This window comes from Caretta caretta, chromosome 22, assembly GCF_965140235.1.
Source record: "Caretta caretta isolate rCarCar2 chromosome 22, rCarCar1.hap1, whole genome shotgun sequence".
Classification (NCBI taxonomy): Eukaryota; Metazoa; Chordata; order Testudines; family Cheloniidae; genus Caretta; species Caretta caretta.
Genome location: NC_134227.1, coordinates 23,103,331 through 23,131,289, shown reverse-complemented (window position 1 = coordinate 23,131,289; position 27,959 = coordinate 23,103,331). Strand labels below are relative to the sequence as shown.

Below are 27,959 nucleotides of genomic sequence, written 5' to 3'. Positions count from 1 at the left end.
TTAAAGTTGGCGCAAGCTAAGCCTCTGGCTCTAGATGCTTGAGTGAGGACAGGACATGGAGACAAGGCGCTGAGCATGTGCCACTCAGTCACTATGTGCCCAATAGCTGGGCGGGGCAAGTGTGGCAAGGGATTATCCAGCGCCTTGCACATTCAGGCTCCTGGGTTCTGTTCCTGCTACTGCCACTGGCTCGTGCTAGCAGCCTAGAGTGGCAATATTCTCTGTGGAGTGGCTCAGTGCATTAGGTCGCAGGATGATCCTGGCTGTGGCCCTGAGCACAGGCCCAGAACTGTGCCAGAAGCAGTGTGACAGCATATTCAGAGCAGGTTAAAGGCACTTTGGATTTTACAAGACTGATATAAATGGAAAACTGCTGCTTTGCTCTCCTTTCATTCACAAAAGAACATGGAATTCCATCCAGGGTACCGAATGGTGATCATAGCAGGGGAATTGGACTCAGGACTCCTGGGTTCTGTTCCTGGCTCTTACTTCCTCAGGGTGTAACCAAAGGTAAGTCTCTTCACTTCTCTATAAACCGGGGAATCTGCTGCTGCCATCTTTTAAAGGGGTGTTGTAAGAATTAATGTTGTAAGGTATGTTGAGATCCTGAGATGAAAAGTGCTGTAGAAGGGCAAAGTGTTTCTAACAGAAGGTTAATTAGAATGCTGGACACCCTCATGATCAAGTTAAAGGTGAATGGGACTGCTCCTTGTTAGAATAGGGATATATCAGAAAGTTGATTTAAAAAGCCCAAACAAATTAGTCATTTACGATAATTCAAGATGACAGTGTCCCTCTATAATAATGCAGTTTGCTAGTGAATATCACAAGGCATTTTCTTCATTACTTCTGCACAATAAAGCTTTCTTCATGAGAGGAAGGGAATCAACTCTGTGATTAACCAATTTATTTGAGCATAAGCTTTCATGAGCTAAGTGAGCTGTAGCTCACGAAAGCTTATGCTCAAATAAATTGGTTAGTCTCTAAGGTGCCACAAGTACTCCTTTTCTTTTTGTGAATACAGACTAACACGGCTGTTACTCTGAACTCTATGATTATTCTCCACCCCATCCCTTTTCCCCTGGGAATCAGGAATAATGGCAAGGTGGGAGTAATCTTGGCATCTCAGAGGAATCATCGTTATTAGCGGAGGGCTAATGAGAGCGCTGTAACCCACTAGGATTTGCCTAAAAACAAATTAACTTTTAAAGGGTATTTTTGTTTTTCCTTTCCTGGCCACATTCATAACTGGGTCTCTCTGTTCACCAAATCTCTCTTCTTCTGAAGAGCTAGTCATTTACTCTCTCTCTGCGACTCAGTGACAACCTTCTCCTGTGGTTCTCATCGCGCAATGTTCTCTGCTTGGGCAGCCAGTCCCACCAGCTACCAGCAGCAGCTGAGTAGGAGTGTGGAGAAGGGGCAGCAGCTGTAGTGGGACCTGGAACAGAGCCTCTGCCTCAGATTTTCGGAAATGGGAGATTTAAAGTAAGCTCCTAAATCGTTCTGTAGACACCTAAATTAGTGGCTTCATTTGGGGAGCTGCTGGGGGCTCAGCCCCTCTGAAATTTGGACCCTCTCTGTTTAGGTGCCTGGCTGTGGACTCAGGAGCCTGTCTGAAAGCTAAAAGAAAAGGGGTACTTGTGGCACCTTAGAGACTAACCAATTTATTTGAGCATGAGCTTTCGTGAGCTACAGCTCACTTCATCGGCATTTAGTCTCTAAGGTGCCACAAGTACCCCTTTTCTTTTTGCGAATACAGACTAACACGGCTGTTACTCTGAAATCTGTCTGAAAGCTTTCGCTCTTGAAGATCTTGCGCTGAGCCTAGAGGAGCTGACGGGTGGGCTGGAGGCCTGCAGAAGGCACAGAGAGGGGGCTGAGGCTACTAGGGTTTGGAAGCCTGTGGTTTTTAGAGGTTGGGGAAAATGCGGCACTTAAAAGAGCTCAGATGGCTAGTACAGGCTGAGACAGGTACAAGAGGCCAGATCCCTGCCTGGGGCAACGCCTCTGACTTCAGCATGATGCCAAGGCTGAACTGGGCCCACAGTGCTCCAGGGACCTGTGGTAGGGCCTAGGTGTGCCCCATGGTACTAGGCCCTGTGCTGCCATGGGGGGCACGGGCTGTGTGAAGTGCTTGAGCCTGGAAGGGCAGGGAATGAACACCAATGATTCCTTTTGAGAGAGGACTTGTCCCAACTGTGACTCTGGTGGGGACCATGCTGCTGGCCTTTCTTCTGTAGTGCTTGACAGACACTGCGACCCCATCCCTGGGGCTGTATCTGTGCCAAGCTTTACAGAGGGGAAGGGTGGCCGGCCCCAGCTCCTAGCTGCTAAAGCCAATGGTGAGTCGCTTCACCTAGCACCTGCAGGAACTTGGGCTCCTGAAATGGACTCAGGTGTGTAACTTGTAGGCAATGATGAGACAACGTAGCACTTCCATGACACCTCCTTCCCCGAGGGCTGCAGGCACTTCACAGGCATTAGCTGATTCTCCCTCCTGGCACCCCAGAGAGGCAGGTATTGCCCCCATTTCACAGCTGGGAAACTGAGGCACAGAGCAGCGACATGACTTGTCCAAGGCCAATGAGGGAGCCTGTGTCAGAGCTGGGAGTAGGACATATGTGGCTCCCACTGCAGGGTGCTCTGGAGAAACTCACTGGCGCACAACCATTAATTAATGAGACGCTGTGTGATTGCTGGTTTTGCTTTCAAACTGCTGTAGCCTCTGTCACACTCCAGCAGGACCCAGTGCTGCAGAAACAGCAGAGAGCGCTGCAGGTCCAGCTATATGCTGCCTCTGGCATTGCACTCTTGCTTCCCAGCCCACTTGCTTAGAATTCTTTCCTGAAATACAATTTGTCCTGTGTCTTTCCTCTCTCCCTCCTTTCCCACGGGTTCAGTCTCCAAGCCACTGGCACCCATTTGCAGCCTTGCTCAGAAGCATCACTTTCAGCTTGTTGATTTATGTCTCACGCACATAAAGAGAGGGACTTGCTCTTTGTTTCTGCGTCACAGGCCCATTGCAGCAGCCATAGGCCGGAAGAAGTGCCGAGTCTTGGCCTGAGAGCCCAGTGGATCATTGTCACCAAACGGTTTGTGTCAGATTTCAGGCTCACGCGGCCGATTCCCCTCTCGCTCCAACCACTTTTACGCTACGCTGGACCCCCTGGAGTTGCACCGGAGGCGCTCTGGTTATCTCCGTTGTCCTGACGAGGTAAGTGGCAGACTCAGCTTTGAAGGCAGGAGTTCCTGGCTTCCAGGTCTGTGGTCAGTTCGTTGGCGCATGCTGGTCTCATGTTCAAGGCATGAGATTGTTTGTGGACCTATAGTTAACACAGGGTTCACCATAAGCCCTGGTGTCTCCTAAGGCTGATATTGAACTAAATATAATTGCTCATTCCAGTAACAATCCCAACACAGCAAACAGCCATCTGCATCCACAGCCCAGAACAGGACTTGTTCTGCCAACAGAAAATCATCCACGGTGGGGTACAAAATTGTGTGCTCTTATTTCAGACAAATAAAGAAGTTTGACAGGTGGCACTGCTGCCTGTTTTCCCCAGCTGAGCACTGGGGTTTAGTTTAAGAATGTGAAAATTTAAAGAGGAGTCAGAGAACCTCCATATTCTGTTGGCCACAAAGAATGGTTTGTGCCCAAGAGGTTAGAGATGGGCCTGGGCCACTGGTGGTGCTGGATGGACCCCAAAGTCTGGTTCTGTTGGGATCAGAGGTTTGGATCTAGCCCATCTCTGCAAAGAATAGGGATTAAATCCTTTTGCAAAGGTCTTTTCTTAAAAGGGATAAACTTTTCCTGAGAGAGAATAGTCGACTGGGGAAAGGCATTGCTTGTTTCACTAACTTTGTGACGGGGTAGAACTGGGCTGAGCAAACAGCAGCTTGGATCCAAGCAAACCTTCCTGGCCTGGGGAGGCTGTAGAGAGCAATACCTCATCATCTCCAGGGAGGTGCTCTGAGCCAGGCAAATTCCTTGGATGTGATGGGGGCCTCTGCCACTTTAACCACCCCCAGAGTCCCGAGCTGCTGCTAAATCATGGCATGGTGCTGGGCCTTCAGAAAGTGAACCCAGGGATGTGCAGGTCCCAGGTGCAATGGCTGGAAGTGAGTTTCCCAGCAGGTCTTAGAACCAGGGCAGCCAGGTGTTTAACACAGGGGCCGTGACGGGAAGCTGCCGCTGCGGGAGCCTCAGAGCTCTGACTGGAAGGTGAGACACACAAGAAATTAAAACTGGCACCACAAAAATGCCGGAATAAACATTGAACCAAATTCTAGCCTCAGATGTCAATTCAGTTCCTAAGGAAACCAAAGCACAGCCAGGCATGAGGGTGGAACATGCTCCATAATACCCCTGGCCCACCTGCTTCCATTCACCCCTTCAGTCCCCAGTTCCCTCCAGGCCCCTCTAGCTGCTGTAGGGGCAATTCCCCACAGCTGGGCAGGTGCCTCCAGGGCCCGGGCAACAAAGCTCGTCTAGAATTGAGCCTTCCCGAAGGCTGTCTACCCCCTGCATCACCTGCCCTGGCTAGCTAAAGTCTCCTCTGCCGGGAAGAGCAGAAATGCACCTCGGCTCCATTGAGCTGCTGTCACGTGTTCAACTAGCAATGTCATGGCCCTCTCGATCAGCTAGCACTACGTGCCCCTCTCAGAGTGTGTGTGGGGAGGGCGGGTCCAAGCTTTCTGGCCTGAGAGCCGCATCTGGGTATGGAAATTGTATGGGGGGCCATGAATGCGCAGTGGGGGAGAGGGACTCTCTGGGGGGGCTCTATAAGGAATGTACTGAGGTGGGGGGAGGAGGGGGCTCCTAGGGGCCCTGCTGGCAATGACAGCACGGTGGCCGTACCAGGCACCGCAGGGGCGGAGGCACCCTAGCTGGGACAGGTGCAGCCCCTGGGCAGTTTCGAGGCTCTCGAGGGTGGGGCCGTAGGAGACCAGGAGGGGACTGGGTGTGCTGCTGTGCGTGTGTGTGCGGGGGGGGGGGGGGCGTTTCTGATCCCAGAAACAGCGCAGTGAAGTCGCGTCTGCGCAGCGTGGCGCTCCGTGTGCCGGAAGATGGTGCTCATGAAGGGAAGCAGGAGTCGGGGGCTGGGGAGTCCCGGGCGGGCGGAGCAGGGAAGCCCCCGACCCTGCTCCCCGGCGGGAGCTCGAGGACCGGATAAAAATGTCTGATGGGCTGGAAGTGGCCCGCGGGCCGTAGTTTTCCCACCCCTGTCTCAGAGCCTACTGCTGAGGGGTCAGAGCTTGAAGCCAGATCTCCTGCTTAGTGGCACTCGTCGTATTGAGGAAGCCTAGGAGCAGCAAACGCTTTGGATTTTTGATTAGCTCAGCACCCAGGAGCAATGTATATTTTTTTTCTGGGGAACTAAACACCAAGAAGCCCTAGCCACTTCCCATCACTGTAGTTCTGCGGCTGTGTAAGCCAGATTCTTCATAGACCATTGCTACCTCTGTCCCAGCCATGGTGCGGTATGTGAACCCCACCAGGCCCTGAGGCAGGGAGCATTCTGGTGGGCATGGCTGGCGAATGTTTGGGGCCTGGCCATTCTGTGCTGTTGCAATAACAGTGTAGGGCAAGTCACAGGAGCTGAACTGGCCTCTGGCACTCACAGAATAGGGGTGGCACAAGCTGTCCTTTGCCAGCCCAGCAGGGAGGAATCCACTCATCATCAGTGGCTGGTTTCAGAGACAAGGATGCTGACCCTCTGGACGGTGTAGATCCAGTTGAGATAGGCCTGCACTTTGGTGTAGACGCCGGGAGTGCTTGGTCTGCCACAGCCATGTCCCCAGCTGACGATCCCCACCACCTGCCAGTGCCCTGGATTGTACATCAAGGGGCCGCCGCTGTCTCCCTGGGAGGGACACACACAAGCAGGTGTTACAGGGAACCCTGCTGTTCCCTATCCCCTGCTCCTCTCCCGATATCAGTGGCTATGGAGGAAGCAGAGCTCGGCTCGAGTTATAAAGTTCATAACTGGCTCAAGCCCATATGTAGTGTAGTGTGACTTTACCATAATGGCCAAGGGCCCTGGACCCAGAGCGTCAGAAGTGACCAGTGAGCTGTGGGGGCAAACTTGAAACACCTGGGAGGGGCCTGATTTTCAGGGGCAGGTGCTCAATGCTTTCTGAAAATCAGACTCATTCAAAGTCTTGGCCCAGACTCCCTTCTGCCCCCACAACACCCAGCGCCTGTGGTCCAGTCCCTGACGCTAGCAAGGGCCCCGAACGCTCCTGGAATTAGAGGGATGTTATTCAGGGCTCCATGCTGCTCCTCTTCAGAGGGGCTGGAGGAACGAGCATGCAGGATTTACCCCTGAACTTCCACCTATGCAGCGAGAAGAACACATTTTCGAAGGTGAGAAAGGTCCTCACCTGGCAGGTATCGACACCACCTTCCATGAGGCCTGCACATATCATCCTATCAGAGATGTCCCCCTGGTAGGCATCGACAGCATTGCAGGTGTTGCTGTCAATCAGTTTGATCTGGGCCTGCTGCAGAGACTTTGACAATGTACCTTGATAAATGATACACAAATGAGAGCTTCCTCCCTTCCACCCTGCCTCTCTGAGAGCCAGGGTTAAAGAGAGAAGTTTTCAGCCCTGTGTGGTAGAGAGCTAACGTACTGAACTCACCATCCTGCTCTGTGTAGCCCCAGCCTGTCACCCACAGTGGGGCGTGTGAGGGCAATTCCTCATCAAAAAAAGGCAGACAGATTGGCTTAACTGTGTCTGGAAGGGAGAGAATATGAACAGATAGAATCAGGAGAGAGGGTCTCAATTCTAGGCTTGTGGAGAAATTCGCCTGACTGCCCAGACACTAGAGATGGATCATCTTAAACTCGTGCCGGAATTATCACAGTGGGTTTTACACAGCTGCTTGACAGGCCAAAAGCAGTGTGCACCAAGGCAGAAGTGAGCGTGTTCTGTTGAGTTCTGGCCAGTCAGGCACATTCACACTCATACATTTGTCTGTCCAGCCAGGCGCGCTCATGGACTGAGCCAGGCACAGCCATTGCAGGCCACTACGTCACACACGTTGATTTACGAACAGCACCATTCGCACACTGGTGTTTCATGCAGTCCCGGATGGACCTATCAATCTCCTTCACATGTCCTCACAGCCTTTGACTTGCGCCTGACCCATATCATGCACTCCCCACTTTGCCAAAGCTGAGGATCCGACCCTATAGCACATTTAGACAAATCCATAGGCAATGGATGCCAAGGCATTTATGTGGGGGGCTTATTTCAAAGAAGTTTCTGAAAGTGATTTTAGAGAGTAGGCTCTCGCTCACCTGAAATACTTAAGGGAGACGTTAGTTTTACCAGGGCAATGTCATTATCTTTGGGAAACATATGATTACTGTCAATGATGAAGATCTTTTCCACAGGGATAGTGTTGAAGTTGGAGAGGATTTCGGATCCTGCTTTCACTCGCCAGTTCTGAAGGGCCAGGTTGTTCCTATGCACAAATACAGCCAATGGTTATTGGCTTTTTTCCTTCCATGACTTCTCCATAATGATAGGCGCTCATGTGAGATGTATAGATGTCAAATATGCCTTGAATATATATTGGTAATAAGAACTATAGCTCCCTCTCTGCCCCTTAGTCAGGATGCAATGAATCACCCTTCACAACATGCAGAATTGTTCCGTGTAGCTCAAAACTTGTCTCTCACCAACAGAAGTTGGTCCAATAAAAGATATTTGATCACTCACCTTGTCTCTCTAATATCCTGGGACCCACATGGCTACAACTACACTGCCTACAGCCAGGATTTTAGAAATCTTCACTTATTCCCAATGTTAGCTCCCTCCTAAAGGAACTAAGGACAATTGGAAGAGCAACATGCACAACTCAAACAATGAGACATGACTAAAGAGTCTCAGATAAACTGAAGTTGAAATCCGCATTCCTCAAGAATGCAAGTTCCCCTGCTTAAGAAACTCTTCAAATGATTGTTTAGGCAGGAACCTTTCATGATCTGCATGTGGCTAGAATTCCCACCTCACTGTCTGGCTACAGGGGATTAAGTGCCAGACTTTGGGGATGGATGGGGAGGAAGAAGAGGGGAATCAAGTAAACTGTTTAAGGAATAACTTGCTGCGAGACCCAGAATACAAAATGTTCCAGAGGTCAAACTTCTGGATGCTTCAAGAAATCCAAACAAACTAGCTTTAATCTGAACTCTGAAGCTATACATTTGTTTGCTTTATGGCTCAAAGGCACTGTTACTCTCTATACGGATAATCTGTCTTGTTCCTTCAAAATAATGGCTTATGTATTACCGTAAGCCTTGAAGAATGTGAAATGAAAGGCATTAGACATAATCAAAGAATATGCAGACCAGGTCCACTAAGATTAGAGAAACTATAAGGAATTTTATATGTTTTCTTTCTAAACTATTGTTGCACTTCAGACATGACATGACTTGTAAGGCACAAGAAGCAAAAAGAAAAGGAGTACTTGTGGCACCTTAGAGACTAACCAATTTATTTGAGCATAAGCTTTCGTGAGCTACAGCTCACTTCATCGGATGCATACTGTGGAAACTGCAGAAGACATTATATACACAGAGACCATGAAACAATACCTCCTCCCACCCCACTCTCCTGCTGGTAATAGCTTATCTAAAGTGATCACTCTTCTTACAATGTGTATGATAATCAAGTTGGGCCATTTCCAGCACAAATCCAGGTTTTCTCACCCTCCGCCCCCTCCCCCCCAACTCACTCTCCTGTTGGTAATAGCCCATCCAAAGTGACCACTCTCTTTACAATGTGTATGATAATCAAGGTGGGCCATTTCCAGCACAAATCCAGGTTTTCTCTGACCACTCTCCCTACAATGTGCATGATAATGAAGGTGGGCCATTTCCAGCACAAATCCAGGTTTTCTCACCCCCCCCACCCCCCCAACACACACTTCAGGATAGGTTGTAGATCCTTAATAATGCGTTGGAGGGGTTTTAGTTGGGGGCTGAAGGTGACGGCTAGTGGCGTTCTGTTATTTTCTTTGTTTGTTATTTTCTTTCCATCCCACCATCAACCTCAGCCTGGTCCAGTCCACACAAGAGATCCACTTCCTGGACACTACAGTGCTAATAAACAATGGTCACATAAACACCACCCTATACCGGAAACCTACTGACCGCTATTCCTACCTACATGCCTCCAGCTTTCACCCTGACCACACCACACAATCCATCGTCTATAGCCAAGCTCTGCGATACAACCGCATTTGCTCCAACCCCTCAGACAGAGACAAACACCTACAAGATCTCTATCAAGCATTCTTACAACTACAATACCCACCTGCGGAAGTGAAGAAACAGATTGATAGAGCCAGAAGAGTTCCCAGAAGTCACCTACTACAGGACAGGCCTAACAAAGAAAATAACAGAACGCTACTAGCGGTCACCTTCAGCCCCCAACTAAAACCCCTCCAACGCATTATTAAGGATCTACAACTATCCTGAAGGATGACCCAACACTCTCACAAATCTTGGGAGACAGGCCAGTCCTTGCCTACAGACAGCCCCCCAACCTGAAGCAAATACTTACCAACAACCACATACCACACAACAGAACCACTAACCCAGGAACCTATCCTTGCAATAAGGCCCGTTGCCAACTGTGCCCACATATCTATTCAGGGGACACCATCACAGGGCCTAATCACATCAGCCACACTATCAGAGGCTCGTTCACCTGCACATCCACCAATGTGATCTATGCCATCATGTGCCAGCAATGCCCCTCTGCCATGTACATTGGACAGTCTCTACGTAAAAGAATAAATGGACACATATCAGATGTCAAGAATTATAACATTCATAAACCAGTCGGAGAACACTTCAATCTCTCTGGTCACGCAATCACAGACATGAAGGTCGCTATCTTAAAACAAACAAACTTCAAATCCAGACTCCAGCGAGAAACTGCTGAATTGGAATTCATTTGCAAATTGGATACTATTAATTTAGGCTTAAATAGAGACTGGGAGTGGCTAAGTCATTATGCAAGATAGCCTATTTCCCCTTGTTTTTTCCTACACCCCCCCTCCCCCGACGTTCTGGTTAAACTATGCTGGAAATGGCCCACCTTGATTATCATACACATTGTAAAGATAGTGGTCACTTTGGATGGGCTATTACCAGCAGGAGAGTGAGTTTGTGTGTGTGTGGGGGGGGTGAGAAAACCTGGATTTGTGCTGGAAATGGCCCAACTTGATTATCATACACATTGTAAGGAGAGTGATCACTTTAGATAAGCTATTACCAGCAGGAGAGTGGGGTGGGAGGAGGTATTGTTTCATGGTCTCTGTGTATATAATGTCTTCTGCAGTTTCCACAGTATGCATCCGATGAAGTGAGCTGTAGCTCACGAAAGCTCATGCTCAAATAAATTGGTTAGTCTCTAAGGTGCCACAAGTACTCCTTTTCTTTTTGCGAATACAGACTAACGCGGCTGTTACTCTGAAACAAGAAGCAAAGAGAACCCTGAAAGAGATAAGCACCTAACCAGAGTTTAACTTTGAAATATTAAAAGAAATTGCTTAAAGAAGGGGGAATTCCAGTTAGTGGCAGGAGTTAAAGATTGGCTAGCATTTCACACGTACTTTACACTTGCTCTGCAGTGGTGTAAATGACAGCACAGAGAGCGGGGCAAATCAGCCCATAGCATGTATATAGCCAGGCAGTCACCTTTGCTGGCTGAGCTGCTGAGCTCCTCCCTCTCCCACTGACTGCAGCTGGGGTTACCTGCACTCAGCAGACCTTGTTGATCTGAAATGGCTTTTTGACTTACTGGAAGGTTTTTGTAAGAAAATTTCTCGTTTTGTGGACATTTTGGGGGCTTTCACAAACAAATCCCAAACTGATTTTTTCCCCCATTTTTTTGACAACCGAAAACCAAAAAGCATTTGGTTTATTCAATTTTTCAATAACCGCCCCTCCCAAATTCTCACTTTTTAAAAATGAATATGATTTTTTTTTTTCATTTTCATTAAAACATTTCACGGAATGTAAAATGCCATTTCCAAGCAGCTCTAGCCCTCAGCTCCTGAAAGCAGCCCTGACTCCTCCAGTATTTATACACTTAATCTATATGACAGGTTTCAGAGGAACAGCCGTGTTAGTCTGTATTCGCAAAAAGAAAAGGAGTACTTGTGGCACCTTAGAGACTAATGAAGTGAGCTGTAGCTCACGAAAGCTCATGCTCAAATAAATTGGTTAGTCTCTAAGGTGCCACAAGTACTCCTTTTCTTTTTACTTAATCTATAGTTTGTCATCTCGTCTTGTGTCCATGGTTAATGTGAGTCCCCCACCCACAATTCCCAGCGGATTGCACTCGGGGACTCACTTGAAGCAATGTGCTGCTGTGAGAATCCACCTTGGGTCAATGATGCTGCCCCCACAGAGGTGCTGGGTTTTGTGCTGTAAGCTAACCTGCCATGGCCAGGCGTCGATCCTGGCCTGGCCCCCACCAACCACACGTGGAGACCTCACACTTTCTCCGCAGGCTGCATCCAAGGATAAGAGATAACAAGTCAACATCTTAGCTCAGCACACGGGAGAGTGACTCCCCCGCACCACCCGAGAACATGCCTTTTGGAGGGAAAATACATGTTCCAGAATGTCTGTGCAGACTGTATGTCTATGAGCCAAAGAGCTGGTAAAGAACATATGTGTACATGTGTGTTTTGTGTATGTATTGCCTCCCATTGACACTGCAGGGCTTGCACGTATATCACAGACTCTGTAACTTTCTTTAGAATTTTGCCACACTTGCTTAAATCAGTTTATTTATCCCCTTCCCTTTCAAACTGTAAACCTTAATTGGCTTAGCATAATTAATCAGATAATTCACCTACCCTAGCTAACCCAGTGTAAGCAGGGGTTAAGCCATAAGTGCGTCTACATTGATAACAGAATCACACTTACTGGCACATGCGAGTGAAACGACGGTCCCAGAGAGGCACTGCCTGGAAGAGGAAAATGGCGCGTTACCTGCTGTGTCTCTCACAGCCCGTCTCTGCCCAGGGGCCATAGGGGTCGCACATTGCATTGGTTTGTAGACTGTCGCCTTAAAATCAGCTCTTCGGCCTGTGGACTGAACCCCCCGCCAAATGGGTGAATCCTGCCCATCTTGCGCATGTGAGGAGCCTCCTCAAGCCCGGGGGCTTGCTCAGAGGTGTGGCATGGCTCTGCTGACTGTTCTGGGCTCCTGACAGGCCGAGTCCCTGAGCCGAGCCACGTTCATAAAGTCCCTGTGGACTGAAGCAGCAGCAGCCTTTGCACCTTGCTACAAACTCCGCTGTGACCACCACAGAGACGATACACTCTGCAGCGGCTGGACTGACAGCTTGCGGGTCAGCAGCTGGCTCAGGCCCAGGCCCTGGGGCATTCACTGCACAGAGTGAGGCTGCTGCAGAGCTGAGCAGTGTCCTCCTGTGCACTAATCCCTGCCTGGCTGTGGCCCTGCCCTGGGGAGGGGAGGAGAGGCTGGGGGTCAGAGGCTTCCTCACCAGACGTCCAAAGCAAGCGGCTTGTACGTTCCCTGGTTTGGCAAGGTGTAGCTGTGTTCCTAGCGATGCCCCGACCAGGGTGTGTCAATGGCACCCAGCGCCAGCTGCCAGAAGCACCTCACAGGGCATTGGCTGGCAGAAAGGTCCTGCTCAGGGCACAGAAATCCTGTCCCATTGGAACGGTGTGTGGGGCTGTGTGGTTCTGAGCCCACCCAGGTTCAGCGACTCCCCAGCAGAGTGGTGTCCACACATAGCTGTGAGGCCCTGAGTTACTGACCCATCGCTGATGGGTCAGCGTGAACCAGGGCAGATTGTGGGAGCTGGTCACGATTAAACCTTGTTCCCAGCAAAGGAACATCTCTGTCCCTGGCCCCAAGGGATTTCACTAGCACGCTGGGGCCTGCTTATAGGTCAGCATCACTAACAGAGCACAGGCTTGTGGCTGGTGGGAAGCTGGTCAGTCTGGACATTTGGGGGCTGTCATGGGAACCGTCAGCAATGTGTGTGCCAGCCAGTTGTGTTGAATCACAGGGGCATTGGCTAACAAACCCCTATAAACCTCATGGATAAAGGGTGGTCTGAGCAGAGGGCTGGGTGCCAGGAATGCATCCTGGGCTTCATTTCTGACGCTGATACCCTCTGTGGCCTTAGACAAATCATGTGCCTCAGTTTCTCAACTGTAACATGGGCAGAGTGACACAGAGCTGCCGCCCAAGCTGAGGAGCAGATCAGTAATACTGCCGATGAGCAAGGAAATGCTACGTAAGCGCTAAGGCTAAGAACCATTGCTGCTCTGTTCTCAGCCACAGGAGAATCAGCCCAGGAGCGACCCCTGCTGATCTCAGCAGCCCTTCTCCACGAGATGCACTGAAGTGGCCAAGTTAATCCATTCCACAGCTCATCTACCGGTTGCTTTTCCACTCACCTGCCGGAGTCTTGCCCTTGGAGGACCCCATTGTTCAATGTGACCTCCCTGAGGGGCAGGCCCTGCGTGTCTGCAATGTCCACAGCTCTGAATGCTGGGTCACTGGAAAATACAGACAGTGTTTTATCAGAGTGGGCCCATCCCAGGAGCACAGCCAGCGGTAGCCGGCCTGTGCCTGCCCCTGTCCAAGCTGTGAGTGGCCGAGACGCTGGGACCTCCCTGCTGCCGGGCCGGTGATGGAGCATTGCATAGTGGGACATGACATTTCCCTGTTAAAGTTTGGGGTGGCCACGGCAATCTGCCTCATTTCATCCGGCATTGTGGCTCCTGGCAAAGTGCCACTCAGTTGGGCAAAGCTGGGGATCCTGGCCCAGTGGGTCTGTGAGAAGACAGGAGCTCACAGACTGAGCCCACAAGGGGTCCCTGCAAGGAGAATGTGGTCCCTTGCGGGCAGTGGGACTGAGTCTGGGCCAGCCGCCCAGGAAGGACAACACCCGGGGAGAAAGCTACGGCCATGCAGCGTGCACCGTACAATGGACCCCTCTCAGCTCGGATCATCTTGGGGTCGGGGAAGGGCAGGTCCATCTCTGTACCGTGCCAGAGCACGTCTGGCCTCGCTTCAGGGCACTCGCTCTGGATTTACAGCATGAACCACAGGAGAAAGGACCAGTGAAAAGCAGAGGGTGAAGGAGAGAAAGAAACAAGAATGAGGCAGAGAAAAACAGGAATGGAAAGAGAAAAATAACCCGAATGGCCACAGCGAAGGGAGACCCCAACCCTGCTGCTCGCCCCAAACAACCACAGAATCCTGGAGTGTCACTTGCAAAGTGCAAGCTCAGCAGGCCCATGGCAGCTCAGTGACCTGTCACACTGCCAGAGCCAGCTCCCTCGCTGCAGGACGGAGGCTGTTCCAGCTGGTGGAGCCAGTTTGGCTGAGGAACAAAGGGGAGCCTTTCTTGTTAAAATAAGCATTGCACATGGATGCCCTTCTTGCTGGTCCCTGCAGCAAAGGCACCCCAGAAAGGAGCCCATGGGAGTCTGGGGTGTGTGTGTGCGTGTGTGCGCTTTATCTTTTACTTTCATTTCCATTCGTGTCAGGAATTGAGAGTGTTCTCATGTTTCATATCCAGTGGGATTCCTGGAGGGTGTAGTGATTGATGGCACTTTACTTGCTCACCTGCTGGTAACATGCATCAGTGGCTGGTTTAGTGGAAAGGATTCTGTGTCTGGGGAAGTTGCAGTGTGAAAACAATCAGGCTAGGATTTTCAAAGGAGCCTAAGGGAGTTAGGTGCCCATAATCTGATGACAGCTCTCATCCTAGTTGGTATTTTGCTTAAGCCCCAGCTCCTTGAGTCAGGGATTAGGTGAGAATCCTCATTTTTATTTTTTAAAGAAGTTTCTAGCCGCCATGATCATGGAGAAACATTTGAAAACTTGAACCTTAAAGGCTCCAACACCAGAAGGAGGAAAAAACAAAAACCCACCCCACTGTATTATTTTTTTAAAAAAACTCATGCTTTTTAGCCAATCTCATGATTTTTGGATGCCAGGCTCCTTAGAAAATCCTGGCCTTACTTAGTTGTGCAGTACCGGCTCAGCTGTGTTTGCTGAAAAGCGCTGGTGCAGGCTAGAGAGGGGAGACAGCACCTTTCACAGCCAGCTTGCTCTTTCAGACCTGGCTCTGGTTGGTGGTCAGCAACATTCAGAACCCCTGGACGGCAACTTGGGGCCCTGCGTGAAATGACTGTGCAGAGCGCTTGTAACACAGGCTAGCCCAGCTGTTTTGTGCCCTCAATCCTTTAAGGCTGGGAATACTGGGGGAGGGAATAGCCCCCTGAGATCATGTGACTGATCATGTGAGCAAGGCAGGCTATAAAAGGCAGAGCCTGGTACTCACTCAGAGAAAGGGGAAGTGGGAAGGTGCTGGGTTGGCTGCAGAGCTGGGTAGAAGGGCAATGGCTAAGAGGTGGGGTGGGGGGTCCTCCCTGTGCAGGGGGAGGACCTCAGGAGCAAGACTAGTGGCCAGCCTGACTAGGGAGATGCAGAGAAGCCCTGATCTGAGGGTGACTGCGTAACCCCTGGAAGGGCCTCGGAGAGCCAGCTACAAGGGCATGAGGCTAGGTGTGTTTCTGTTCTGTTTAAGATGATAAATGGAAGCCCAGCAGGAGAGACCTGAGGGTGATTGCTCTGGGTGCCTGAGACTTTATAGAGTCGGATCCTGGAGAAGAGGGAAAACTGAGGCCTAGTGCCACAGCCAGATAGGGAGGGCAGGGCAGGGCTGCTTGGAGTTTGTCTATGTGCTTGCATCCCCAAAGCCGAGTACAGCCTCCGCAGAGAGAAAGGACTGAATGGGCCACAGAGGCTAGGCTCCCTCTCATGCCTAGAGGGGCAGTGAAGGGGACACCTCGGCTGTCCCTGCTCTGTGGACACTGGTCCAGAGCTCTGCATGCTAATAAGCATTAATAGTTATTTCAAGTATCTCCCCCCCCCCCCCCCGAAATGTTTTTTTTAAAGGGGTAGCAAGCTCCATACCAATGAGAGAGAGAAGGGGGAAAAGAGATGACCAGAAAGCCGGAGTGCAGGGGGAGTGAGATGGAAGGCAGGTACCTGCTATAGCCCATTTGCTTGCAGGCTGCTTTTGCCAGGGTCATATGAAAGTTATCATGACATGCCCAGAACCAGGCTCCGGTCTCTTTGTTTAGCACCTGCAAGGTGGATCTGTCTTTGGAAATGCGGACTAGGGAGAAACACACAGAGTCAGCTGCATTGCAGGCTCCCCTCCAGGTGGCTGCAGTTTGGCATATTTGCAGTATCTTGTGCATGCTAATCCTCGTTACAGCCATTGGCCCCTGGTTCCAGTGATTTCTACATGCAGCAAAAGGCTCTGAATGCTGCTTTCAGCCCCCAGACCTGCTCATGCCCCCTGCACAGTATGGTAGTGCTGGCATAAAACCCACAACTCACCTTCCATGGGTGGGCCTTCTGGGACCTGCTGCACACAGCTCTCCTCGTCCTCGCCCCAGGAGCAGTCTTCCTGCCCGTCACACTGCTGCTGCATGGGGATGAACTTGAATGTCTTACTGCAGAGGAAGTAGTAGTGTTCCAGAACTGCCTTGACTAGAGGGGAAAAGGACAGAGTCCACCTTGGTCTGTGATGTTTGGCTCATGTCTGCCAGGGAACTTTGGGGGGTGGGTTTAAATCTTTGTTGCAAATGGCTTCTCCTGAGATCAAGGGGTTTGGCAGCACCCACTCTGCAGGCCTCTGAGGGGGGGAAGCTTTCCATGTATGCTCTCCCAATGCAGACTCAGGTCCGGGTTAAGCCATGTGCTGAGCCATTTCAAGCTATGTGGGGATGCTGGGCACACACCCAAGAGCTCTAGGCCCACGTGGATACCAGGAGGGTGTGTGTGTGTTTTAGATGCACAGTGCATGTCTCTGCACCAGCCCATAGAGGTGCCCCTACCCATCCAAGCTGACTCAGCTGGCCAGTGCAGTGGGGGCAAGTATAGCCCTGTAGCATTCCCATTGCCCTGGGGGCAGTAGCAGGGAGTGAACTGTGCCCTGGGGCCCAGTTGTGCCTGCCTTCTGCACAGAGTTGTGTTCATGGCATACGCACACAGGGATGAAATCTCTTTCTGGGAGCTTTCAACGTAACGCAATTTTATTTCTTAGCACTGAGAACAAAAACACAAGAGCTCGAAAACAGAGAAGGAGAAAACAGGCTCCTCTCTAGGGCGATGAGACACCCCACTGTGTTTTGAGCAGTCTGTTTCTAGCCTGGCAGACTGACTCCACTTGCAGGCATCACTACAGAGCCGCAGGGCCCGCAAGCAGCACCAGGGAACCCTCCCACTCTTAAAGCAATAGCTTGCAAAATTCCAACAATCCTCAATACACCCCCCACAGGAGGGCAAAGGCTGCTTGCAGTTTGCCCCCCAACTTCTGCGTGAACACTGGAGTCAGACACAACCTGGCCTAAAGGTGGCATTAGGATGAGATCCCTGAAGCTAGAATCGTCCCGCCCCCCAAACCCTGGATCCCAACAGCCCCAGGCTTTGGGATGGGGCTGGGATCTGGATCTGAAGTCTGCATCTCACCCTGTTTCTCCCCAAATCACACTGGCCTCCGCAGGCGCGAAGTCCCCTTTCCGCAGGGGAAAGACTGTCGCCTCAGGAGCTATCACTAGGGCACCTTGTCAGGCGTGCTCTCGCCAAGCTTGCTAGGGCACCTGGAGGAGTGTAGAGCAAGAGGGCAGTATGGCTGCTGTGCAAGCCCCCAGCATGCAAGTGGGACAGGAAAGAAGGGACCTTACTTAGGAAGGCAATTACAACGATGGTGGCCAGGCTCAGGATGGTGGCAATGAGCGGGATGCCAAATCGCTTGAAATTTTGTGCCCCAGTCAGGGGTTTGCATGGCAGAGGAGGACCTGCAAGACAGAGAGTGGCTCATGGGCACGTGGTTTTGGAGCACAGCCCAGCACAGTTAGCAACACTTACAACCACGCCTGAGATCCTAAGGCCATTACCTCTCCTGTTCAGGGGCCACTCAGAATTTGTGTCCTGCGAATGGAAGGGAACAGCAGTCAGTGAACTGAATACGTGCATTAAAAGTACAGCGGGTGCTGGGAAAGGAGGGTTCCTGGGACGGGAGTCTGTGTGCATAGTGCAGGGCTGCTTGCTTGGATACCAAAGACCTTGATCCTAACTGATCTAAAGCCCATGGAAGTCAGGGGAGTCTTTCCACTGGATCTGGCCATGGTCTCCCCATGGAATGACCCTGGTGCTTTATGTTAAAGGCTAAGGCCCCAGTTCTGCTTTTGCTTATGTAACCAAATATCCCTGAGAAGTCTGTGTTGTCATCACATGCTTGTCTCCTCAAAGACTTTATGGCTTGGCTGTCCCAGGTGCCATGCCCCTGCAGCTCCCAGGCGTCGCAAGGAGAGATTCCTGACCATTTTGTTCTGGACCTTGATACTATTCCACCATATTCAGGCCTTAGGTACTGAGGAGACAGGCACCTGAGAAATACCCTGGAGATGAGATGAACTAGGATATGCCAGATGGGGGGAAATGCCTGCATGTTCCCATTTCATCTTTAAGGTGACAGAGCAGCAATCCTTTGGCTGCAATGACATGGGCTGCGTTGCATTGTTCTTTGTGTCCCAGCATGGCGAGTGGACACAAGACCTCCCAGGTCACTAAGGACATACGCAGGGGAATAGATCCGCTGATTAGGCTACTCACCTGCTTCAAGTGAAGTATGTGATCATTTCCCCTTGACTTTAATGAGGCTTAGTCAGTCCCATATGACAGCCTCACAAGCAAACTAGGGAAATGGGGTCTAGATGCAATTAGTATAAGGTGGGTGCAAAACTGGTTGAAGAACCATATTCAAAGAGTAGTTCTCAATGGTTCGCTGTCAAACTGGGAGACTGCATGTAGTGGGGTCCCACAGGGATCAGTCCTGGGGCTGACACTATTCAGTATTTTCATTAGTGACTTGGACAATGGAGTGGAGACTGTGCTTATAAAATTTGTGGATGACACCCAGCTGGGAGGGGTTGCAAGCACATTGGAGGACAGGATTAGAATTCCAAAATGGCCTTGACAAATGGGAGAATCTGTGTGACATCAACAAGTTGAAATTTGATAAAGACAAGTGAAAAACACTTCACTTGAAAAAGGAAAGGCAAAATCAGAAGACAACTACAAAATGGGGAAAAACTGGCTAGGTGGTCGTACTGCTGAAAAGGAACTGGGGGTTCTAGCTGTTGACAAATTTGAATAAGTCAACAACATGATGCAGTTGTAAAAAAGGCTAATATCATTCTGGAGTGTATTAACAGGAGTATCGTATGTAAGACATGGGAAGTAATTGTCTCACGCTACTTGGCATTGATGAGGCCTCAGCTGGGCACCACACTTAAGGAAAGATATGGACAACTGGGAGAGAGTCCAGAGGAGAACAACAAAAATGATAAAGGGTTTAGAAAATCTCACATATGAGGAAAAAGTTGAAAAAACTGGATGTTTAGTCATACGAAAAGAAGACTGAGGGGGGGACCTGAGAAGAGTCTTGAACTATGTTAAAGGCTGTTATAAAGAGGATGGTGATCAATTGTTCTCCATGTTCACTGAAGGCAGGATAAGAAGTAATGGGATTAATCTGCAGTACAGTGAGATATTCGGAAAACCTTTCTAACTCTCAGGGTAGCTAAGCTCTGGAACAGGCTCCAAGGCAGGTTGTCCAATCCCTGTCACCAGAGGGTTTTAAGAACAGGTCAGACAAACGCCTGTCAGGGAGGGTCTGGGTTTATTTGGTCCTGTCTCAGGGCAGGGCTGGACTGGGCGAGCTGTTGAGGCCCTTTCCAGCCCCACGTTTCTGTGGCTCTATGTCTGAGGATGCTTCTCCACCTGTGCAATTTTTTCCACAGTTAATTGAAAACAAACTAACAACAAAGAAAAAAATAACCCCATTGAAACTCCGCATGTAATTTTCCAAAAGAACGAAGGCTACAATTGTCTGGGGAACTTGTTACTAAAATCCAGGTAGAGTCTCTGAGTTGGCAGTGCCAAGGAACAGATTGCATCACCTCAGCGTCACTGAACTGCATTGAGAAGTTGTGCAGAACTGAAAATCTGGGCACAGACCGAGCAGAGGGGCTGCCCGGGGTCTGATTCAAGGGGATGTGAAACTCTAGGCTAGGGATTAACTACAGCTGGGCCTCAGCCAGCTGACTGAGAACCAGATTTCAAACACCTCAGGGTTTTGAATTCAATCCATGTTAAAAATAGGGATGAAAAATTGAGAACTAGATTGAGTTGCAGATTTGAAAGCGCTCCTAGTGCCTGGGTGTTGGAGTCAAGATTTGTTCAGGGGCTCTCTTGGTTGGCCGGAAGTGGCCTCTCTTGCCTGCCTGAGAGTTTCCTGAGACCCCCTAACTGGCACTTCTGGGGGCATCTTTTGATAGTGTCCACGGGCGTGCAGGAAGCACTGGTTGGTAGCAGACGGAGGCCCTTTCCAGGAGACTCGGGCATTGGTGTGTGGGCGATTCTGCCCCTGGAAAGAACTTTGCTGACCCTGCCATTCCGTGCAGGCTGGTGCACTGTGGGAATAGCCTAACAAATATCTAGGCAGGGGATGAACTCCGGAGAGAGGCACATCCCCCATTCCCCCAGCTCAGGAATAAAGCAGGCTGCACAGCAGCAAGAGGCAGGTGGCTTTTCCAGTGTATCTGCCTTGCATTGCCGCCCAGGTCCAATTTGATGGCTTGGGCTGCCCCACACCCTGAGGCTGTTCCCATGTCTTTTGCCTTTTTCCATCGTGCTGTGTATGTCTGCGTGGTCCCTGCAGAGCGGGGCGGGGAAGCCACCCCCAGCCTACAGGGACAAACAGTATAAAGAAAGAGCAGGGACAGCTATTGCAGCTGCTAGGAGACGTGTAAAAAAACCCCTTTGCAGCAGCCAGTCTCAGGAGAAAGTGATAAATAAGACACTAAGCCCCCTCCTTCTCTCCACACCTGATTACAGAAGGAGAAGTCCTGATAAACACATCACCCAGGCTTTGCCTTAGGAGCAGCCAAGCTTCTCTCTGGTCGATGTATTCATGCTAAACAGAGAGAGTCAGGGCAGCGTGGCTGGACTTTCATGTGGCCGCTATATATTTGCATGGATGCCTTCACTGTGCTGCCAAGAGCTGCCCTCTGACCCTGGCTGCTTTCACAGTGAACTCCTGGCCTATGGAAATCAGCCCATTTCCATGTCACTTTAATGTCCCTTCCAGCCCTGCGCGAGACCATTCCATCCAGTGTCACTGCTGGACGCTGCAATGGCAGGTAAGCGTCAGGGCTCTGTGCAGGGACTGTGCCCGGGATGAGCAGGGAACAGGGGGGTCAAATGCTAAGACAAAATGGCCCACAAAGGAGACAGATTCAACAGGGAGTGAGATTCCAGAGCCTGGGAGCAGGGATGTGGAGGCTTGTTGAGTGGGGGAGGGGGTTGTGTGATGTCAGACTTCTCAGCTGTTTGCTGTTATTAATCATTTGCAGGGTTGCTCACCCCGAGCATTTAAAAATCACGAGTCAGGCCCCCAGAATCATGGGCTCTAACCCACAGTAAATGGTGGTGGTATTGTCTCTTTGCCTCCTGCTTGCTGAGCCGCTGGGACGCATTCACCTTGTCAGCATTTTCTCCACAGCCGCCAGGGCTAGAGGCTGACTTTTTGTTTTAAATGAAAGCTGCGATTCTCGTGTTGTCACCGGACTCCAGGAGCGGGGCGCTAAGAAAAGCCGCAGATGTTGTGGGTGTCTGGGATAAAACCACACGGGGCAGCGCAGAGAGCGGGTGATTAGCAGTGCCATGGGGGCAGAGTGCTTCTCCGTGTGTTCTAGCAGGGTCCAAACATGCCCACTGGCCTGCAGTGCACAGTACCTGGGTTCCCCAGCACAAGCCTCCATTCTCTTCTGTGGCAAGGGCGTTTGGATCGGGGTCTCTTGTCTTCTCCTTCTCTGTGCTGTCTGCCTGGAACTCAGTGCTGCCGTCCTAGTGCTGCTCAGGGCTGGCTCTTGGTTTTGCGGCCCACTGTACAGGGTAGGGAGTGAGACCTGAGACAGGCCTTCCCTCACCTGCATTGCAACCTGAAGTCAGGGCCAGGGTCAGGATTCGAATCCAGGATCTGCTGATCCCTTGCCCTCTGCTCAACCCTCCAGGCTGCTGTGGAAATGCAAGCTTTTATTATTATTGGAAACCCTTTGGAAATTCGTGAGCACGGTGTCCATAACTCACTATTTACTGAGCTCTCTGGGCTGTCTGGCAGTGCTTCGTAATACCCACTGTCTCTTCCACTTCTCTACCATAGCCCGTGAAATGGGTTAAATCCTAACAAACTTGTCCCTGGAGTTTAGTGGGGCAGGGAGAGATGTTTATGGTCTGGGTTTTTCCTCCCTGGGGCAGATTAGTCAGGATCTTTGTCCTTGAAGCCCATGTTCAGCAGTGAGTCATGGCAGGGCAGCAGGTGGTTGGGTAATGTACAACATACCAGCTGCTTGCCAATAAGGAGATCCAGGAGTCTGGTGTGAAAAAGTAAATCTGTCTGGGGAGTGGGTGTGTGGGGCAGTGAGAGTGTAAGGGGGAGAAGGAGGGGTGTATCTTTGGGGCTAGGGAGTCAGTTTAGCTTTCTGCCTTTTCCTCTGCCCATCCCTGACTTGATTTCTTCCAGGAAGCTGCTATCTTCTGTGTGTGGTGTCTGTATAAATGCCAGATTGCCTTGCAACAGCCCAGCCTGCTCACCCATGAAATACCACCTGCAGCCTCCGGTGATCATGAGGGCTTTGAACAAACACATGACCAGTCCTCCCTGGCTCTGACCTCTTGTGTCAGCGTCCCTCCAGCGGCCTCTGAATTCCAGCCTTACCTCACAGACCGAGCCTCTTCTATAACTAAGAGGGCTCATGCCACCATGCCAAGGGTGGGGAAGTAGAAGGCTAGGTTCAGCCTAGGTCACTGAGGAGATTCCCCCTCTGCAATAATCACGGGCAGCTGCCCACTCTACATAAATACTTAGGGCCAAATTCCCACACTGGCCCCGGGGTGCTGGCAGGGGACTCTGCTGAGTTCCTGTCCTTCTCCTTCTTCCACAGAGCTTCCTGCTTGTTGGAGCCCTGCTCAGGGCTCTGTTTGGACTTTCAAAGGCCTTTTGGACCAGCTGAACTCTCTGTCCCCCTGTGGCTGCCTCAGGTCGGTCTTTGTTACGTGTTTCATTGCAGACAATTCAGCCCAGATTTAATGATCTGGATGATGAGATGAATTGCACCTTCAGCAAGTTCGCAGATGACACTAAGCTGGGGGGAGAGGTAGATACGCTGGAGGGTAGGGATAGGGTCCAGAGTGACCTAGATAAATTGGAAGATTGGGCCAAAAGAAATCTGATGAAGTTCAACAAGGACAAGTGCAGAGTCCTGCACTTAAAAAGGAAAAATTCCATGCACCTTTACAGGCTGGGCACCGACTGGCTAAGCAGCAGTTCTGCAGAAAAGGACCTAGGGGTTACTGTGGATAAGAAGCTGGATATGAGTCAGCAGTGTGCCCTTGTTGCCAAGAAGGCTAACGGCATATTGGGCTGCATTAGTAGGAGCATTGCCAGCAAATCGAGGGAAGTGATTATTCCCCTCTATTGAGCACTGGTGAGGCCACACCTGGAGTATCGTGTCCAGTTTTGGTCCCCCCCACTAGAGAAGGGATGTGGAAAAATTGGAGAGAGTCCAGCAGCGGGCAACAGAAATGATTACGGGGCTGGGGCACACAACTTACAAGGAGAGGCTGAGGGAACTGGGGTTTTCAGTCTGCAGAAGAGAAGAGTGAGGGGGGATTTGATAGCACCTTTCAACTACCTGAAGGAGGGTTCCAAAGAGGATGGAGTTCAGCTGTTCTCAGTGGTGGCAGATGACAGAATAAGGAGCAATGGTCTCAAGTTGCAGTGGGGGTGGTTTAGGTTGGATATTAGGAAAAACTATTTCACTAGGAGGTTGGTGAAGCACTGGAATGGGTTACCTAGGGAGGTGGTGGAATGTCCATCCTTAGAGGTTTTTAAGGCCCAGCTTGACAAAGGCCTGGCTGGGATGATTTAGTTGGTGTTGGTCCTGCTTTGAGCAGGGGGTTGGACTAGATGACCTCCTTATGTATCTTCCAACCCTAATCTTCTAGGATTCTATAATGCTGGAATGAAAACTTGTCTAGAGACTAGACTAGTGTTTAGAGACACAAGTGGCCAGTTGAATGACGTCCTGTGCATATCAAATCCTTCTTGAGCAGAGTGGATAATGTCTGAGCTATACTTGGTCTTAGCCTTTCCGTGGGTCTATGCAATCTCCTCATATCAAAAGAAAGTCTCTGCTTTCAGTCTGGTCTCTGGAGGCAGCCAGTCAGTGTGTGTGCAGTATCCCTCTAACTGACATCAAACACAGCCCATTGTAATTATAGCTGCATTGGTTAAATTCAAAGCATGGCAGGAACTGTGCCAGCTTGTTTATGTAAAGCAAACACAGTTTTCTTGGAAAACTGGGAGCTGCTATGGCTAATTAAAATGACCTTGCTGTTTTCTCTGACAGAACATTAATGCAGCTTCTGATGCTCTGGTGCCCCAAACCGTGTCCTGACAAACGCAAACCAACAAGTGTTTGACTCCGAAATAAGCATTTGAATCCAGGACATTTGGGTGGATTCATCCAAGCCCTAGGTTTGCTGCACCCTGCTTGTGTCAGGGATCAGTTACAGGGGTCATTCTGACTTTACTGATTCCTCTGGCTGTGTGGCACAGACAACACGGGGGTGATGGTGCAGAGCTGCATGCTGAACTGTTACATTTACTGTTTTTTACTTTTAAGAAAGAGAGGAAGGAATTCTTCCCATGCTGCTTCGATTCGTAAGGACTCATTAATTAGTGAGTAAATGGTATGCACTCTGGACTGGGAGTGAGGAACTCCTGGGTTGTACGAACTCACTGACCTTTGGCAAATCACGCTGCCCCTTTTCGTCTAGCTCTCCCAGCTATAAAATGGGGGATGGTATTTCTTTACCTCCCTCTCTCACTGTGAGGTGGTTGGGCTGATTCGTCAGAGTCTACAGAGGGCTCTCTCTGTGAGGGGCACTATTAAATGGGTAATTATAGTAGGGTGCACTTCGTCACAGCCTACATCATCTGCATGAAAATGTTTCCCACTCCTTCTATCAGAGAAGCCTGCTAGCTAGTGTGAGCTGTGCTCTGTGTAGACTTTGCAAAGGAAAGTTGATAGAACCTTCCAAAAATGGCTGTCAGATCTCTGGGACATGGAAATGGGACGTCCTTTGCAGAAGCCTGAGTTACTGTCACATTCTGCCCCTTTCAATCCTAGTAACTTCAACAGGCATGTGTACTCTTCAGGGTGAGTAAGGGGTGCAGACTGGGGGCTTTGTTCCCATTGAAATCAGTGGTCATTCTCCTGTCCTGAGCCTTGTCTGCACTACGATCTTTTGGGGAAATATCCTGCTGCTCACAGTGCCAGTGTGTTCTCCGCCTGCATTGGGCGACACCCCTGTGCACTGCCCCTGCTCGCACTGCAGCTGCCGTTGGGGGAGAGACACGGGGGCAGATTTTCTGAAAACCCTCGTGCACACAGCCATAGTGTTAGTGCACGTTGCACCCACGTTCCACAGCGCCTTCCCTTTGGGGCAGTCCAGTTCCAGGGGCATTGGCTGAGAAGCTTGGGGGAGGCTGGCGACTCTCTTAGGGAATGACCCTTCTAAGAACACATGTATTTTGACCTCAGGAAGAGCCCTGGACCCCAGCAAGCAAACTTTTGAGGGGAAGCTAATTCCAGTGATGTATTTGTGCAGTTCCTAGGGTGGAGAGGCAGGAGGGGAAGCCATGCAGAAGTTGGGGAGCTACGGGCTCTGGGCAGTAGCATTTCATGGTATTTTTAGCAAGCAATAAAGCAAAGCCCAGAAGAAGAAAGGGGGCAGAGGATGGGTTACACTCCCGGGCTCAGAACTGCTGTTGGATATTCAGAGCCACGGAAGAACAGGTCATTTGAAAGGGGGAACGGGAGTGCCCTGGTTTTTTCTTTCACACCCAGGGATAATAAATCTACCTCGTTCAAACACAGAGCAGCTCTCTATCTGACTGAGTCTGAAATTCCAGCAGGAGAGCAGTGAAATGGCAGTGAATAGGGAGGTGAGCTTCTCCCATCCCTATGGGAAGGATGGTGGGATCTGCCAGGGGGCCCTGGGAAGTGAAAGAAAGCTGTTCTACCATGCTGGTGACTCACCATGTCTGCCCAGCTGCGAGGTGTCCTTCAGACTGTGGAAAGAGTCAGTTTCCCAGATCCAAGGGATGCCTGGAACGCAGCACGTGCCCTTCAATCACCGAGTGCCCGAAGGGTGCCAGAACCCATGTGGTTTGTCCAGAGTCTCAGATGCTCTGCAGCTCTCCCCACTCTGCCTGAGCTGAGCAGCCCCTGCTCTTTGGTGCTCTACCTTAGCACTGACCGCTGGACAGTGGGAGTGCTATTTAAAACCCACAACGGGAGTCGTCAAGCAGGAATTATGATTTGGATTGTAATTTGACACCCATCTGTCAGCATCAACATCACTTGCATAATCTTCTCTGCATCTACCACTGGAGAGTGACTCACAGGCAGAGCTATTGCCAAGATTAGCCTATCAGGAGGGAATTGATGGAGCAAGGCTTTTCCCACTCCGTCCGTCTGTCCTTCCGCATTGCTCCAAGTTGGTTTTGAGTCAGAAATGTTATAGGGTGGAGGGGGAAAGAAGAAAATGTGAGACGGAAGGTTACCAGATGGTTATGCCCTTGCTTCTAAGGTCACTAGCTCGTCATATTTCTAGGCGGGTCACCCGGTTTCATTCGTGGATCAGTAAGCACAAGTTGCCCATCTCTTTACTCAATTTCCTTTCTTCAGCAGCAGTTGGTCCAGGGTTCTTTGTCCTTTCCTGACCTGAGCCGGTGTGTTGTGTTGCTGTTGACTTTTAGACAGCTACCATGTTGCACCCCGGAAGAGGCTCCGTTTCAGTGGTGGGTGCCGTGCTCCATTCATTTATCCCTTGCTTACCCTGTGTGTGTACGTGTAAAGCACGTTGAGCACCTCAGATTTAAAAGGGCTAAGGACAGCTACGTTATGAAAACGCATTTTAAAGATTGCCATGGTATTGCTGTCTCACTGAAAGCTCTCGCTGCTGAGCTGGGCTGCTTCGTCCCAGGGGCTTTATGGCACAAGGTGCTCTGTTCTCCAAGGCTTTCACCGCTCAGCTCCAGGAGACGCCCCACATGGCTTTTGTTGCTAGTCAGCATGGCACCTCCAAGAGTTACAGCCAACTTGTGGTAGCTCATGATGAGAATCCAGGGAGAATCCCTGGGTCGGAAACAGCACAGCTGACCAGCGCACGCACGTTACAGCCAAGCACCACGACATATGTCGGGCTGGGACAGTGAGTGCCAGGCCCCATGAATCCAAGTGCCACCTTTGGCAGCTGCTTGTGGAATGTGCAAGCTCTCCTCCTCCTTCAGATCCCCGGCCCCCTTCGCTAGCCCTCCCTGCAATTACATGTCAACATTCATAGCCCCCAGAGCAGAGGAGCCAATATGTGTGTAAGAGTGAGCCTGCTGCCCCACCCTTCTCTGCCATAACTCTTCTTCCCACACTCTACCCTCTTCCCCACCCTTCTCGGTTGTCTGGCTGGGCCCCGTGAGCAGAGACCTTCCTTGGGATCTGCATGGGCAGTGCCAACCATGCAGGCCAATGAATAACAAAGGGGCCAGGTTGGACAATAGGTGTGATCGGGATTCAGCCTGAGGGTGCCTGTGCTAAGGAAGGGATAAACAAATTGCAGCCAATCCCCATAGGTGAAGGAGGCAGCTGGCAGCCTTACCTTGTTTACTCCTCCCTCTGCAGCATCAGGCATCAGCAGAGGCCAGACATGAGGTGTCTGATCATGTAGGGCCA

The 27,959-nt window shown here is 50.6% G+C and overlaps 1 protein-coding gene across 2 annotated transcripts; it reads right to left on the bottom strand.

Moving 5' to 3' along the window:
* Positions 1-776: 776 nt before the first annotated feature.
* TMPRSS4 (transmembrane serine protease 4) lies at positions 777-26,652 on the bottom strand. 2 transcript variants are annotated; one of them, XM_048827516.2, is made up of 13 exons: positions 26,268-26,652; positions 17,994-18,027; positions 17,781-17,894; positions 16,432-16,584; positions 16,075-16,204; positions 13,467-13,568; positions 11,958-11,998; positions 11,377-11,536; positions 7,308-7,474; positions 6,646-6,741; positions 6,385-6,527; positions 5,623-5,864; positions 777-4,215 (listed from the first exon to the last, which is right to left on the bottom strand). In XM_048827516.2, exons 1-12 carry the CDS (start codon positions 26,268-26,270, stop codon positions 5,682-5,684), a joined length of 1,326 nt encoding a protein of 441 aa, XP_048683473.1. In that variant the 5' UTR covers positions 26,271-26,652; the 3' UTR covers positions 777-4,215; positions 5,623-5,681. The 2 variants fall into 2 exon arrangements, with proteins under 2 accessions (XP_048683473.1, XP_074978278.1); XM_075122177.1 differs by lacking the exons at positions 17,781-17,894; positions 17,994-18,027.
* Between the last annotated feature and the right edge of the window lie 1,307 nt (positions 26,653-27,959).

Excerpts from the sequence above, each read along its gene's own strand:
- TMPRSS4 (XM_048827516.2), bottom strand. Across the intron at positions 6,528-6,645 it reads GGGCTACACAGAGCAGGATG|GTACATTGTCAAAGTCTCTG; the intron begins GTGAGTTCAGTA and ends TCATTTATCAAG. Across the intron at positions 5,865-6,384 it reads GTGGTGTCGATACCTGCCAG|GGAGACAGCGGCGGCCCCTT; the intron begins GTGAGGACCTTT and ends TGTCCCTCCCAG.